At 41.0% G+C, this 13608-nt stretch overlaps 1 protein-coding gene across 7 annotated transcripts in view; it reads left to right on the forward strand.

The window, feature by feature from the left end:
* The window catches only part of Tbc1d1 (TBC1 domain family member 1), a 220626-nt gene that overhangs the window by 139366 nt on the left and 67652 nt on the right, over positions 1-13608 (forward strand). For 5 of the 7 annotated variants that reach the window (XM_063240405.1, XM_063240406.1, XM_063240408.1 and 2 more), the window contains 5 exons: positions 5236-5364; positions 6857-6943; positions 10499-10779; positions 12666-12818; positions 13394-13513. In XM_063240405.1, the coding sequence (XP_063096475.1) occupies positions 5236-5364; positions 6857-6943; positions 10499-10779; positions 12666-12818; positions 13394-13513 (770 nt within the window). The remainder of the gene's footprint in view (positions 1-5235; positions 5365-6856; positions 6944-10498; positions 10780-12665; positions 12819-13393; positions 13514-13608) is intronic. The other 2 variants (XM_063240407.1, XM_063240409.1) reach the window with 2 other exon arrangements.

The following is a 13608-nucleotide window of genomic DNA, read 5'->3' on the forward strand; positions in this document are numbered from 1 at the left end:
AAATCTCTTTTGCCTCGGGTGTGTGCCTCCTTGAGGGCCTGCCTGGCAGTCAACAATCATCTGCTCCCTCTTGGGCAACCAAATGTTGTAAGTCCAGAGTACACATGCGCAGTACTAGGAAAACACAAAGGTGAGTGATCATCTCTCTAGTGGAAGGAATGTCTCAGCTAGGAATCATTCGGTAAATACATGTTCTAATGCTCAAGAAATAAAATCATGGGTCATTGGAATGTAACTTGGAATGTAACTTATCAGAATGTTTTCTCTTTACTTTGAACAATGTGCAATATTGGCAAATTAGGATCTTTCTATTTTAAAAAAGATGTTGCATCTTAGAACATCAGGTTACTGAATAAAATTAAAAGATTCTGCATACTAAGAGAGTATACTATACCCATCTGATTGGCCAAAATGTGAAAGCTCTGACAATATACTGTAATGATGAACTTTTATGTGGGGATGCTGGAACTTGTGTTAATCCATACTGTTCAGGAGAGAGAGCCTGGGTGAGCATATCTGGTCTAGCTGAAGATTCATAGTCCTACTGACCTACTAGTTAGGACATCCTAGGTACGGTTCTTGTGAAATCTTTACATGAGTGTATAAAGGGTGCTGGGTAAGAGAAGTCACCACAGCCTCTTTTGTAAGAATGATAAAAGGAATAAATGTTTAATGACAGGGAAATGGATAAATTGGTCGTACAGCAAGACACCATGCTCTTACTGGAGCAAGTGAATCCAGGAACATTTGTCAGCATGGATAAATCTCAAAACTGAGCATTGAAGAACAGTCATTACAGAACGAGTTACACACTACACCACCTTCCATTTAAATTTAACTACATGTGGAATATGGATTCATATACCTGAAAATAGAAAGTATAAACTGATATGATAAACATGGAGTCAGGGGAGTGGTTTTCTGGTAGAGGTGCGGAGGCCCAGAGATGTCTGATGTTCCCTACTGACAGGAGGAAGCAGAACATAGGCAGTAACCCTGACAGCTGACAGTCACTGTGTGTCTGAGTGTGTCCATTTAAACCTGATGGCAGTGGGAGGAAAGTTCAGTCTGCAGGTGGAGGAACCGAGAGGGACAGTACGTGATCCCTGTCAAGGCCACATAGGTAGGGACCAGCAGAGATACATTTCATCTGGACGTTAGTTCTAGAGTTCTAGAGTCCCTGCTGCTGGCTAACTTGGTGGACAGAAGCATTTGTCAGATTAGTTTCTGCAGTTTTCTGTATCTTTGAAATGCATGTATAACTACAACAGAGAACATGTCCATATTTAGAGCAGTGGGGGATTTGTTTTTCTAGCAAAGTCATTGTCTGGCCAGAAGCAGTCAGATGAGAATCTGTGAGAAACAATGTAATTTTTTATTTTTTTAAATTTTATTTAAGGAGAAAAGAAAAAAAAAACAGTAAAAGGGTACAAGTTATACAGATTTACAGAAGAAAAAAATGAACAGTAGGAAATCACTAGTTAATGGATTACATATTGCCATCTTAGAAATAATTGTTCAAGTCACAAGATTAAAGCTTGTAGAGTGGACATTCCAACAATGATACTGCAAATAGTTCTGTTCAATGATCCAATAAAACTCTGTGATATCATTTTCTTTCTTATACACTTAAATATACATGCAGTTATACAGTTTAGAGCACTTTCTTTTCCTCTCTTTTGTACAATGACTATTACACATTTTGGGTTTCATTGCTCCCACGGTTCTTATTGCTTTTTTGGAAGAGAGTAAACCCAAATGTGACATAACAGAACAAAATCGGTCAAGTCTAAAGGGTGGACATAATAGATAATATAAAAACAATAATACAAGGTGATCAACAATGGTTACCATAATGCCTCTCGCTATCTCTAATAGAATTGCCTATATCATTAGTTATAATACAATTGAACAAAACAGTAAAGAGCAAAACTGACAAAACCAAAATATTGGAGACATTGTAGGTCTTCAAAAGTAGATAAAAGTTAACGAGAATGGGCGTTATAATGAATCTCATTATCTTCACAGCTGATGCCTAAACTTTCGAACCTGATACTATCCAGCAAAACAGAATAGGGGAACATCAGTCAAAAACAAGATGGTGAGAGTAATACAGGGCTTCAAATCGAGATAATAGAAAGTCAAAGTGGGTTACTATATTATATCCTGCTATTTTTTCCCTTTAATTAAATGGATAAAAATAAAAAAGTAAATAATGGAGTGGAGGTTGAGGAAAAAAAGAGGGCATAACAGCGAAACAGCGCAGATCAAAACATAACCATTTAAGCAGAAAAGTGTTTCACCACCAAATAATTCCAACCCAAAAGTAGTTACCATATTGACTCTTTCCTTGAAGTCCTTGAGTACAACTTCGTATACTGTAACATTAAGTATATCAAAACAATGTAAAACCATTTAAGAGAATGACAGCATTACAGAGTATTTAGAATCGACTAACAGAAAGTGAACAATGGTTTCTGTATAATCTCCTTGTCTTTAAAAGGTTTTTGCTTATACTATCATACATAATAAAATCCAATAAGATACAACCTGTTTAGACCATTGGAGACAGAAGAACAAAAGCTAGATGAGACTTCAAAACAAGATGATACTAAATCAGTATTACCTATTAAGATGTCATTTTCTCCAAAATAGCTGTTCCTATCATCCAACCTTCTCTGTCTCTTTTCCGTTGAGCTCTTTTTCTGTCAGTAGCTGTCAGTTTGTGTTCTTCATTTTGTTCTCTGCTCCATTCGTTGTGGCCTCCCCGCCACTATTTCTGGGTTCTTTGTATTTTTCTTTTTTTAGAATATCCTGCAATACTTTCTGTAGAGTTGAATTGGTGGTTGCAAATTCCCCCAGTTCCTCTTTATCCTGGAAGCACCTTGTTTTTCCATCAATTTCCAGGGACAGTTGTGCAGGATATCTCAATCTTGGCTGGAGATTATTATCTTTCAAAGCTTGAATTATTTCCCCCCACGCTCTTTGTGATTTGATGGTTTGTGCAGAGAAATCTGCTGTAATTCTGATGGGTGTTCCCTTGTAAGTGGTCTGTTTCTTGTCTCTGACAGCTTTTAATATTCTGTTCTTGTATTGAATTTCTGGAATTTTTATTATTATATGCCTGGGTGTTGCTCTGTTTGGGTTGTAGGTGGCTGGGGTCCTGTATGCCTCATACATCTGAGTATCTTTACCTTTTGCTAAATTAGGAAAATTCTCCTGGATTATTTCTGTGAGTAGCTTTTGTAGTTCACTTGTTTGTGTCCCTACTTCTTCTTTTATGTTCTTAATCCTTAAGTTATGGCTCCTCTTATCATCTTCTTGTCTTTGTATTATTGCTGTTTGTTTCTTTGTTATTTTTAAGAAGTTTTTCATTTCATTCTCCCATATTACAAGTCTGCCCTCCAGTTCAGATAGTCTGTCCTTAGTTTCTTTCAGGCTGTTATGCCAGTCTTGGATAGACTTCTTAATTTCTTGATAGTCCCTTTGAACCTGCTTCACGTACTCTATGCTTTCTCTGTTTTCTCCATCAAACAATTCTCCCCTCTTTTTCTGTTCTTCCATTCCACCATCTGTTTTTTCCTGGGTGGTGCTTAGCATTTCTCTAACTATTCTGCATACTTCTAGCTTCAGGTCGTTGATAACTTCATTCCTGAATTGGTCTATGAGGCTCTCTGTATGGCGCTTAATGTCTGTTGGTGCAGTGTCCGCTATTGCCTGTTTCTCAGAATTGGGGGCCGAGGAGCCTTTCTTGTTGCTGCCTTTTCCCATATTTTCTGTTCCTTATATATATGCAAGCTTACACAGGAGGCCCAGCTTCCCTGCCTGTCAGCCACGGCCTGATCGAATTGTGCTGGCTAGGTGTTCCCGCCCACCGATGCGCACCAGGGAATTACGGACGAGGCAGCCTACGCGGGAGTTGCCCCTCTGGGCCACCTTCAGGCTCTGGGATCTGGGTTGGGCCAGCCTACCAAGTCCGCCAGCAGCGTCACGCAGGCCAGGCACTTTTCACCAATCCCGCCCGAGAGGGGAATGTGTGGCTGGAGTCGCCACCGCGCCCTGCTCCCGCAGGACTGCCCGGGCCCAGAAAGTCCTCTGCTGGAGTCAAACTGTGGTAGAGTGTCAGTTTCTCTCACTCACCTCACCACAAGTCAGCGCACACCTCCCTGCGCATCTGGTTTTGACTCCGTTTGCCGAGTCCCGTTCACAGAGCTTCTGCGCATCTCTCTCCTTGCCGAGCCGCTGTGGAGGCAGCCAGCCGCCGAGTGGCGGGAAACCCAAATTGCGGCTTCCAGTGGCGCGGGGTCCAGCCTCCACACCGAGTCTTTTCTGTTCCTATTTTAGCGCCAGGACTGCATTCCAAGTTGGTTTCTCTCAGCCCAGTTCGTTCCTGAGTCAGTAGAGCATATCTCTACCGGCTTATGTCTCCTTAGTCTGCACCATTCCTGACTTCAGAGAGCCTCCGGTAGTTGCTGTTATCTGTCCGCCATGTTCTCCCGGAAGTCCGAAACAGTGTAATTTAGAGGCTTTGTTTTGTTTTGAATTTTTTCTTTTAAACTGGCCTCCTTTAACATTAGACTTCATTAAGCGTCACTGATTGTCAGACAAACCATGTTATGTTTCTGTTTTCATGTGTCAGTTGAGGGAGAAGAGCTGATAGCAATTGGAAGGAATTCTGGAAGTGACAGGAAAGGAAAGGGGAAAATGGGGAAGTCAGACAAAAAGGGGTGAAGGGCTAACATAGGCAGAATGGATTTTTGCTGGTAAAGATAGTTTCTCTGAAATGCTCCAAAAGGCAAATTTTTGCTTTCTTTGGAAAGCTAATAACTGCTACTTTCATGCTGGATTGTGAGCTCAGTGTTGTATGTATTTTGCCTATTTTAATCTCATAAGACAGTGTGGTTTTAGAGAAAAGGCTCAGAGGGATCAAGGGACTTGCACCAGGCCACACATGAAAAGTGACAGATCTCTGTTCTAGCTGCAGATACTGTGTTCTAAACTATTTTTACTGACTGGCTGCAAAGCACACTTTATTTCTCTTTGAGAGTAAAGCAACCCTTTGAGGAAAAATTATTTCTCACATTTGAAGCCATGGCACTCAGGAACAGATAGGATAAGATCACAGATTCAGAATGACAGGCTGGTTTCAAAAGATACATCGTAGAGATTTCTCGTTTTCTTAAGGAAAAAAAAAAGTTATAAGTGACTTAACTTTTTGTTGTTTTATTTTTCCAGACACCACAGATTGCAGCAGAGAATATTGGTAGTGAATTACCAGCCAGTGCCCCTCGATTTAGGCTAGATATGCTGAAAAACAAAGCAAAGAGGTCTTTAACAGAGTCGCTAGAAAGTATTTTGTCCCGGGTAAGTGGCCTAATTTCTTCTGACTAAAATGACTTTTGATGGTTTGTTTCTTTTGAGATTGGGTCTTGCTCTCACTGTGTAATTCAGGCTGGCTTTGCCCAGGCTGCCCTTGAACTTGCTGTGATCCTCCTGCCTCAGACTCCCAAATGCTGGGGCTATAGGCATGTCCCACCATTCCCGGCTCTAACTCACTGTTTAAGTGATCATAAGATTAAATTCTATGCTCTGTGTCAATATTCATCGTAAGTTACAAAATGTTTTGGTGTTATACATTTTAAATTATTTTTAGGTTAGTCTGGGTTTTAAAATAAATTACTTGACTCATGTTTTGATTGCTTTGTTTCCCAAAATACTATTTCTTGGCCAGTCCCTCTAGGAAGCAGATATATCAAGGTGTGGGTTCTGGTCTTCCTGGTGTTGCTTAAACATCTGGTCACTATCAGCAGCTGTCCAGATGTCTAGAACCTCTTCTAGGGATTTACTTTTTGACCCGTGGGCTAAATCCCACCTATCTGCTGTTTCTCTGTTTCTGTAAAAGGAGTTTCATTGAGTCACAGTCACATCCACATCCACTTATTTTCCTGTTATATAAAACAGCTTTTATGCAGAAATGAATACTTGGCATAGACTCTGTATGACTTGCAGTGCTTGAACTATTTGCTATGTGTCCCTTTATAAAAAAAAATTCTCACTTCAGCTCTGCAGGGAGAACAAAGAATACATATGTGTTATTTAGGAGCTGTTTTATAAACTCATCCCCCTCTAGTCCCATAGGTGCGAATAGCTTTGATGGCACTTCTAAGAAATCACAGTCTGATTTTGGGGGGAGAGAGGGGTACTAGGAATTGAACTCTGGACTTTGCATTCCTCAGACAGGCGCTTTTGCCACTGAGCTATATCCCCACCTCCAAAGTCTGATTTTTTAAAAATCAAAGTGTCACACCTTTCTGGAGCTTGCAACATCTAATTATAGTTCTTTGTGATTTTATGATAAATTTTCGTTGAAACAAGTGTTTTGGTAAAGAAAGATAAAATTTATTTTGTTTGAGGATATTTCTGAGAATTTTGCAACATCTTCTGAGATGATAAAAAATAGTCCATTTACCAAATCAGGGTTGGAGGAGCTACATTTGAGATGGATATTGGTTGAGTGACATGCAGCTGTCCTGTCCCGACAGCTTATGTCTTACAGCAGAGAGCCATTGAGTGGGCCTGATTGCACACCTGCTTTTCTTCATAAACAGTTGTTTTTTTTCCAGCCCAACATCAAAGCCAAATAACTGGCCCACAAGGTGTTTTGGAACATTTAGGGTGGTGAGGTACTTAAAAAAGATAACAGAAACACTGATTGTCTTCATTGTCTATGCATGGTTAGTAACATTTTCAGTAGATGCATTTTTCCTGAGTTTATTTCAAAAGCGCAAACTTCTTCTATCTAGTGGCTTTGTAAAAGTCTTTGAGATCATAATTCAACTGCCTTTTCTTTATGTAGGGTAGTAAAGCCAGAGGCCTGCAGGAACATTCGGCCAGCGTGGATCTGGACAGCTCTGTGTCTAGTACATTGAGTAGCACCAGCAAAGTAAGCATCTTTCTCTTACTACGATACCCTGAAGAAGCTAGTGAACTGGCCTTGCTCATCTTCTATCTCTACGGGGTTATCAGAACCAACAGAAAAAGCCCGTATCATAAAAAGTTTGGTGCTTGCAGACTTCTTGGCACAGGTGTAAGGCTGGTCATGTAGTCAGCATAACCTGAAAGTTTTACATAAAAAGAAGATGGGTATTCCATAAACAAAGAAGTAAGATACAACTTTAGACAACTAAGATATAATTTGTCATAATACAACCAAGGGATTTGTTTTCCAGGTAAACGTTCCTATAATAAAAGTAATTATAATTGGGATGTGGTTTGTGAGTTCAGAGAAGTATGCAAGTTCAGTTCCTAAACTTTTATCCTTAAGCTGGCTCCTTGATTTTAATTAAAATTATTCCTGTTCGTTTAAGTAGGTAGCTAGGCTTCATTCCCGTCTGCTGTAATGAGGACAGTTAGAATATGGAAGCTAATGATTCTCTGTGGTTTTAAACCTGTGCCTGTGTCTTTGCTCTCATATTTTATTTCCTAGACATTTAAGCATATGTAAACCTGGGTGGCTTAACTGCATCACTGCCAAGGAATAGGTTTGGATCTTGTGCTGGGAAAGCTTTGCTTTCTGCAGTAGAAGCATTCTCTTAGGCAAAAATGAAAAGTTTTTGTGGAGCAGTACCTTACCACAGGAATGTTTCAAATTCTTCTGAGATCCCTCCTAGTTGTGTGGCTTTCAACGTTTTTATTTATTTATTTATTTATTTTCAGGGGGTACTTGGAATTGAACTGAGAACCTCATGCTTGCCAGGCCATTGCTTGTGCCACTGAGCTAAATCCCCAGCCCATCAAAGTTTTTAGATCATAACCAACGATAAAAAACACATTGGACACTGTGACATTCACAAGTGCACATTCCTACACAGATCCAGAAAAGTTTTTTTAAAAAAGCCTACAAGATAATTACTTTGAACACTGTGTGATATATGCTGGTATTTTCTGTTCAATTTCTGTCTAAAAAATGCAAGCAAGTACATCCAGACTACTATCTACTGGTATGTTATATTGTACAGTTAGATAAACACTTCTTAAATTTTAAGGTGCACCTGCAGACTCAGAGTCAGGAGCCTAGGGTGAACCCTGAAATGGTAAGTTTCTGGCAAACTCCAAGGTGCTGCTGCTGCTGCTGGCCTGTGGGTGACAGGCCCACTTGGGGAGTGAGACCCTCAACACCTGTCTTCTGAAACTGATCTTCTAGTGTCATCAGCCAATCTAATACACATTAACTCTGCCCTGTAGTTCATGCCAGATGGAAATGTTACGGTTTAGCTGTTACATGCAGATGAGTAAGTCCCAGCCCCTTCCCTGTAGGAATTTACCTAGAAGGAAAGAGACAGAGAATACAAATCATCCCAGCATCAGGGAGAGTACGGTAGAAGCCCTGAGAGTGGCAAATAAGGGACAGAGTAACCTAGATGTCAGAGATGCAAAGAGAAGAGAAATTATGTTTAGAATTAGAGAAAGCTTGGAGAAAGGAGGGAGCAATGGTATTTTCAAATCAAATCTTGAAGAAAGTAAATATTCACCTGTGAACAGGGAAGAAGGGATTTCAGGTTGTTTAGTATCAGTAAAGACACCAAGAAGAAATTTATGTCCCCTTAGGTGGCAATTGAGTAGTCTTGCTTTTTATTCTAAATACAGAAAACCAGGATATATACCTAGTTTGAATTTCTGCTGTAATTGTCAGAGTGAAATACACCTTTTCTGAAAGAACCTGTGTGTGAGTTTTATATTGAGTGTATTTTTCTACATCTTTAATTTCTTTATGTTAAACCTACACATTGTCACAAAGACACGAATTTTTTGTATTCGGCTCTTTTCTAATAAATTGAAGTGGAGGAGTTGCAAAAGAAGCTCTTTCAGTCATCAAATTAAGCTAAGGGTCAGTAATCTGGAGCCGTACTAATAAGAATTTGGAAGAATATTTACATGAGACAGATTCCTTCTTTCCTTTTCCTTTTTCTTTTCTTTTCTTTCTTTCTTTTTTTTTTTTTTTTTTTTTTTTGAGATAGGGTCTCTCTCTGTAGTGCATGCTGTCTTTGAACTCACTATGTAGCTCAAGCTGACCTTGAATTCAACATGGATCCCCCATCTTAGCCTTGTAAATGCTAGGATTCCAGGTGTGTGCCACGATACCCAGCAAGAGATTGCTTTCTGTAATGTGTTGTTTTAGAAAAATATTTTAATCTCTAAATTAAAAGAATTTTCAGAACTATAGTTTTGAAGAATGAAAAATTATAATTATGAAACCAACATTTTATATTATGTTGGGAATTAAGCTTTTTATATATAATTGCTACAGAATTAGATATACATACCTTCTTTTCCATTTAATGTAAAATTTAATTTTTTTTAATTTTTTGAGGATAAAATCTTGGATACTTATGATCCACAGACATTCAACTTTGTAACCAATGAACAGATAGAATTTAGATTCTGTAGTTTACCATGAGATAAATTCATTCCTTTTTACTGTACTCATGTTGATGTATTTATCCCTTCTAAGAATTTTAGTGGGAACAGCCTGATACATGTTCTCTCACTTCATATTTTTTGACTTGAAAAAACACTGGCCTCTTATGTCCTAGGTACAGCCCTACCTATTGATTTTGTGTGAGTGACAGTTGTTAATTCCTTTGAAAAACACTCTTCTTTGAAAGCTTACCGTATTAAAATACTGTTATGATTCTTAATGAGTGTTCAAGCACTCACTAAAGAATGAGTCCTCATTGAAATAACATTTTTGTGACATTTTATAGCATCCAGAATACTTACAGCTGTATATTCTTGTTAAATTCCTGAAAAAGTAAGATAAATTTTCACTCTTACAGATGAGGAAAATGAGGTACAGGAAGAAGTGAAGTGATTTCCTGAAATTGTACAAAAAGTACCTAGAGAGAGATTTTTCATACTCTATAAGAATAAAATAAGACACAGGGCTGTTTTTTTGTTTTTTGCTGTTGTTGTTAACCTGGAATTGAACTCAGGACCTTGTGCCAGGCAGGTGCTTATGCCACTGAGTTACATCCAGCCCAAGAAACAGTTTTTAATCTTGATATTTGAGTTAAATCTGAACAACAGGTGAAAATCAGAGTGGTAAGTGTGCGTATCATATGTGAGTGAGGGCACTTGACAGAGAAAATGTAAACAGTCAAGACAAGCTGTCTGGCACTCTAGACTTTTACAAGCAGCAGTAGAGGGTCCTCTGCTGTGGAGAGAGGGAATTATTTGCGGTGCTGCTTAGAACAGTTAGCTATCATGGCTTATTCCCATCATTCTTGCATTTGGGCAGGTCCCATTTCTGCAGCAAACTAGTACCTTGTCTGCCACAAGCAGGTGTTTTATGGGTCTTTCTGTCTTGTAACCTTGGTGGTCTCTAGATGGCATTGTGAGCACTTGTGTCCGAGCAGGGACGTATTTTCCCGCACTGGCTTAGGAAACACATAACCCTGCGGTTTGCTTTGTGGTATGTCTAACCTGTGTCTCCTGCCAGGAGCCGTCCACCGGTGACAAAGAGGCCCTGCCTGTCTCTGAGAGCTCCTTCAAGCTCCTTGGCTCCTCAGACGACCTGTCCAGTGACTCGGAGAGCCATCCCCTGGAGGAGCCTGCCCCGCTGTCCCCACAGCAGGCCTTCCGAAGGCGAGCCAACACCCTGAGCCACTTCCCCGTGCAGTGCCCTGCGCCTCCAGAGCCAGCTCAGGGGTCTCCGGGAGTCATTCAGAGAAAGCTTATGAGGTATCACTCAGTGAGCACGGAGACACCTCACGAACGGAAGTAAGATCTGTTTAAAATGTAAAACTGTGTGAATGGCTGAGGCATGCCTGTGACCAGCCAGCACTGGGTCTCTTTGGTGTGCTTCCTGGGTGGAGCAGAAGCCTGAGTTGGCCTTTCCTCTTGGTTTAAAAAGACACAGCTTGAGGCAGTGGTGTGTGCTTCCGAGCACTCCTAAGGGAGCCCGTGTGGCAGGGGGCTGCTTGCTCCATGTCCAGGTGTAAGGGTTGCCCTGAAGCAAGGAAAGTGAGTGGAAGTCCTGATCCATACGTGCAGTTACTCCTCGAGCCATGTGAGACACACAGCTGACTTCGAGTGGGGAGCACCCGCGTCTCCCTGGGGACCTGGAACAGGGCTGCTGTGGGAGGGAGTCCTGGAGTCCATGCAGCAGGACAGGAAAAGCTGCATGGACACCAGCATGGACCCAGAGCCTGGGCAGATGTGTGTCACAGACTTGGAGCAGATGTTTTCTGAAATTTCCATCTCTGAGAATTACAGATTTTTCTAACAAGATTTACTGATTTCAACAGTCGGGCTCAAATGAGCAATTAGAAGGATGAACCAATGTGGTGGCAGAATTTTTTTCTGTTCTTTCTAGGTCCCTGAGTGATTTTTTTAAAGCGCCAGAAACTATATAAATATAAATTAACACAGAATTATCGTGTGTGTGTGTGTGTGTGTGTGTGTGTGTGTGTGTGTGTGTGTGTGTTGGGGGATGCTTGAAACAACCCAGGACCTTTTCAATAGGTCCTTTTTTCTTTTTTAATTCTAACATTTTTAAATGATAAGACAGTCTCATTAAGTTGCCCAGGCTGGCCTCACACTTATGATTCTCCTGCTTCAGTCTCCCAGAGCGCTGGGATTACAGGTGTACACTACCACACTTGGCAGAATTACCTTTAAAAGAATTTGTAAACTCTTAAAATTCCTTCACCTTCTAAGTATGAATTAGGGCCACAGCTGTGTGGCGGTTCCTGCCTGCCTCTGCGTGGTGACTCCTGAAGCCTCGAGGTTCAGCAGCATAGTCCACACCTGGCTAATGGAGGGCTGTGCAGGGGTATCTGAACTGTTTGTAGAGAAGTGGTGATGCACACTGATACTCGCAGCTTTGTTTTCAATCACCCATTGGAAATGGATACTGGTTCTTTTGAATTCAGCGTGGTAACTGTGATCACAGAAGCAGGACGCTCCCTGGAAGCTGAATAGTAGGTATGCTGTGCATCTGCAAGACAAGCGTACCTTGGCTGTGGCCGTGTATGTCCTCACTGTGTTTGCTGACACTGCGTGCACTGCTTCTTTCTGGTGTTTGAGGTGGGAGCAGGACCATCCTGCCTGGAGAGGCCTGCTTTTCTTGGTGAGCCTGCAGGTGCACAGAGGATGGGGGGTGCTTTCCTCCTGCCCTTTCTCCCCTCAGAAGGTAGCTTTGTGTGGGTCCTGGTGGATATTGGTGAGGGAAGGAGTTGGGAAACATCTGTCTGTTTCTCTAGAATGGCCCATTTTTCTTTCTTTCCTTCTGTGAACTCTTTTCTACTCTAGCTACAGGAAATACTGTAAAATACCAAAATGCAAGGCAGGATATGGTTACTTTTAAAGACCTTTTGTTTTTTCAACTTTGGCTGTTTTTCTTTTGTTCTTCTTTTAACTTCTTAATATTTTTTTCTGGTCAGTTCCCAGAAAAGAAGAACAGGAAAAAGGGTGACTAGGAGCCCAGCAAGCGGGAAAGGATCAGGCCTGGGACTGGCCTCTGCCTTGCTCGGTTTACTGGAAACCACTCTGCTGGCAGGCAGTGATGAGGGAGAAGGGCTGGAAGCCGTTCTCTTCCTTCCCTCTGCTCCCTGTGTTTCTGCGCGCTCTCCTCTAACCCCGTGCTTTCTCTACTTGCCCTTTAGCGTGGACCACACATCCTTGGGCCAGACTAAGCGCTGCTCAGGGCAGCCTTCAGATCCTCCTCATCTTAACCCCTCTGCCTCCTCGCCAAACTTTTTTAAGTATCTAAAACATAATTCCAGTGGAGAACAAAGCGGGAATACTGTGCCGAAGAGGTGAGCACACTCGCATGGCCATATCATGGGGTCGTCTTTGTGGGGAGCTCACACTGCCTGAGCTCGCGCTGCACCTCCGGGAGGCCCCAGCAAGTCCAGCCATGCTTCCGTGTGTTTCTGTTTGCGCTCACTGGTTTCCGCTGTCGTTTGAGCTGACTTAATTTACTATTGGTTTTCATAAAAGTATGAACACAAGTCTTGATGGCAGACATTTCTATATCCTGCGCCACTGTCCGTACACAGGCGCACACACTGCATTTGAGCATGCACACTGCTATTTGTGCCCTGTTAGAAGCTTCTTGATTAACTCTGGAATTTTTTTTTTTCAGTTTGAAAGGAAGAATTCTTTGGAAGATAGACTGATTTTTTTTAAAAAAACATCACTGATCTCATTTAAAATGAAATTGCATTCACTAAAAATGAAAGTTAAATCTCATTTGTAAATTACTTCTTATCAAGTTAACTGCTCATACTTAGCATTAGAACAAATTTTTTTTAACTTTTCAATTTATATTTTATACCTTGTATGTTTGTATTTCTTTATCCTAAATCTCTTTTCTCAACCAAACTCTCAGCGTCTCGTACCGTAATGCCCTGCGGAAAAAGCTTCATTCTTCTTCCTCTGTGCCAAATTTTCTAAAATTTCTGGCTCCTGTAGATGAGAATAACACCTCTGACTTTATGAACATAAAAAGGTAGGGCTTGCTTCAGTCTATCAAACCTGGCTGTTATATGTGTTGACTCATTGCTAGATTTATGGGGGTATTTTAACTGTTTGACCATTTAAAAG

The sequence above is a fragment of the Cavia porcellus genome, unplaced genomic scaffold (genome assembly GCF_034190915.1).
Source record: "Cavia porcellus strain 051 isolate PalLab524CR breed Dunkin Hartley unplaced genomic scaffold, mCavPor4.1 scaffold_30, whole genome shotgun sequence".
NCBI classification, from domain to species: Eukaryota; Metazoa; Chordata; class Mammalia; order Rodentia; family Caviidae; genus Cavia; species Cavia porcellus.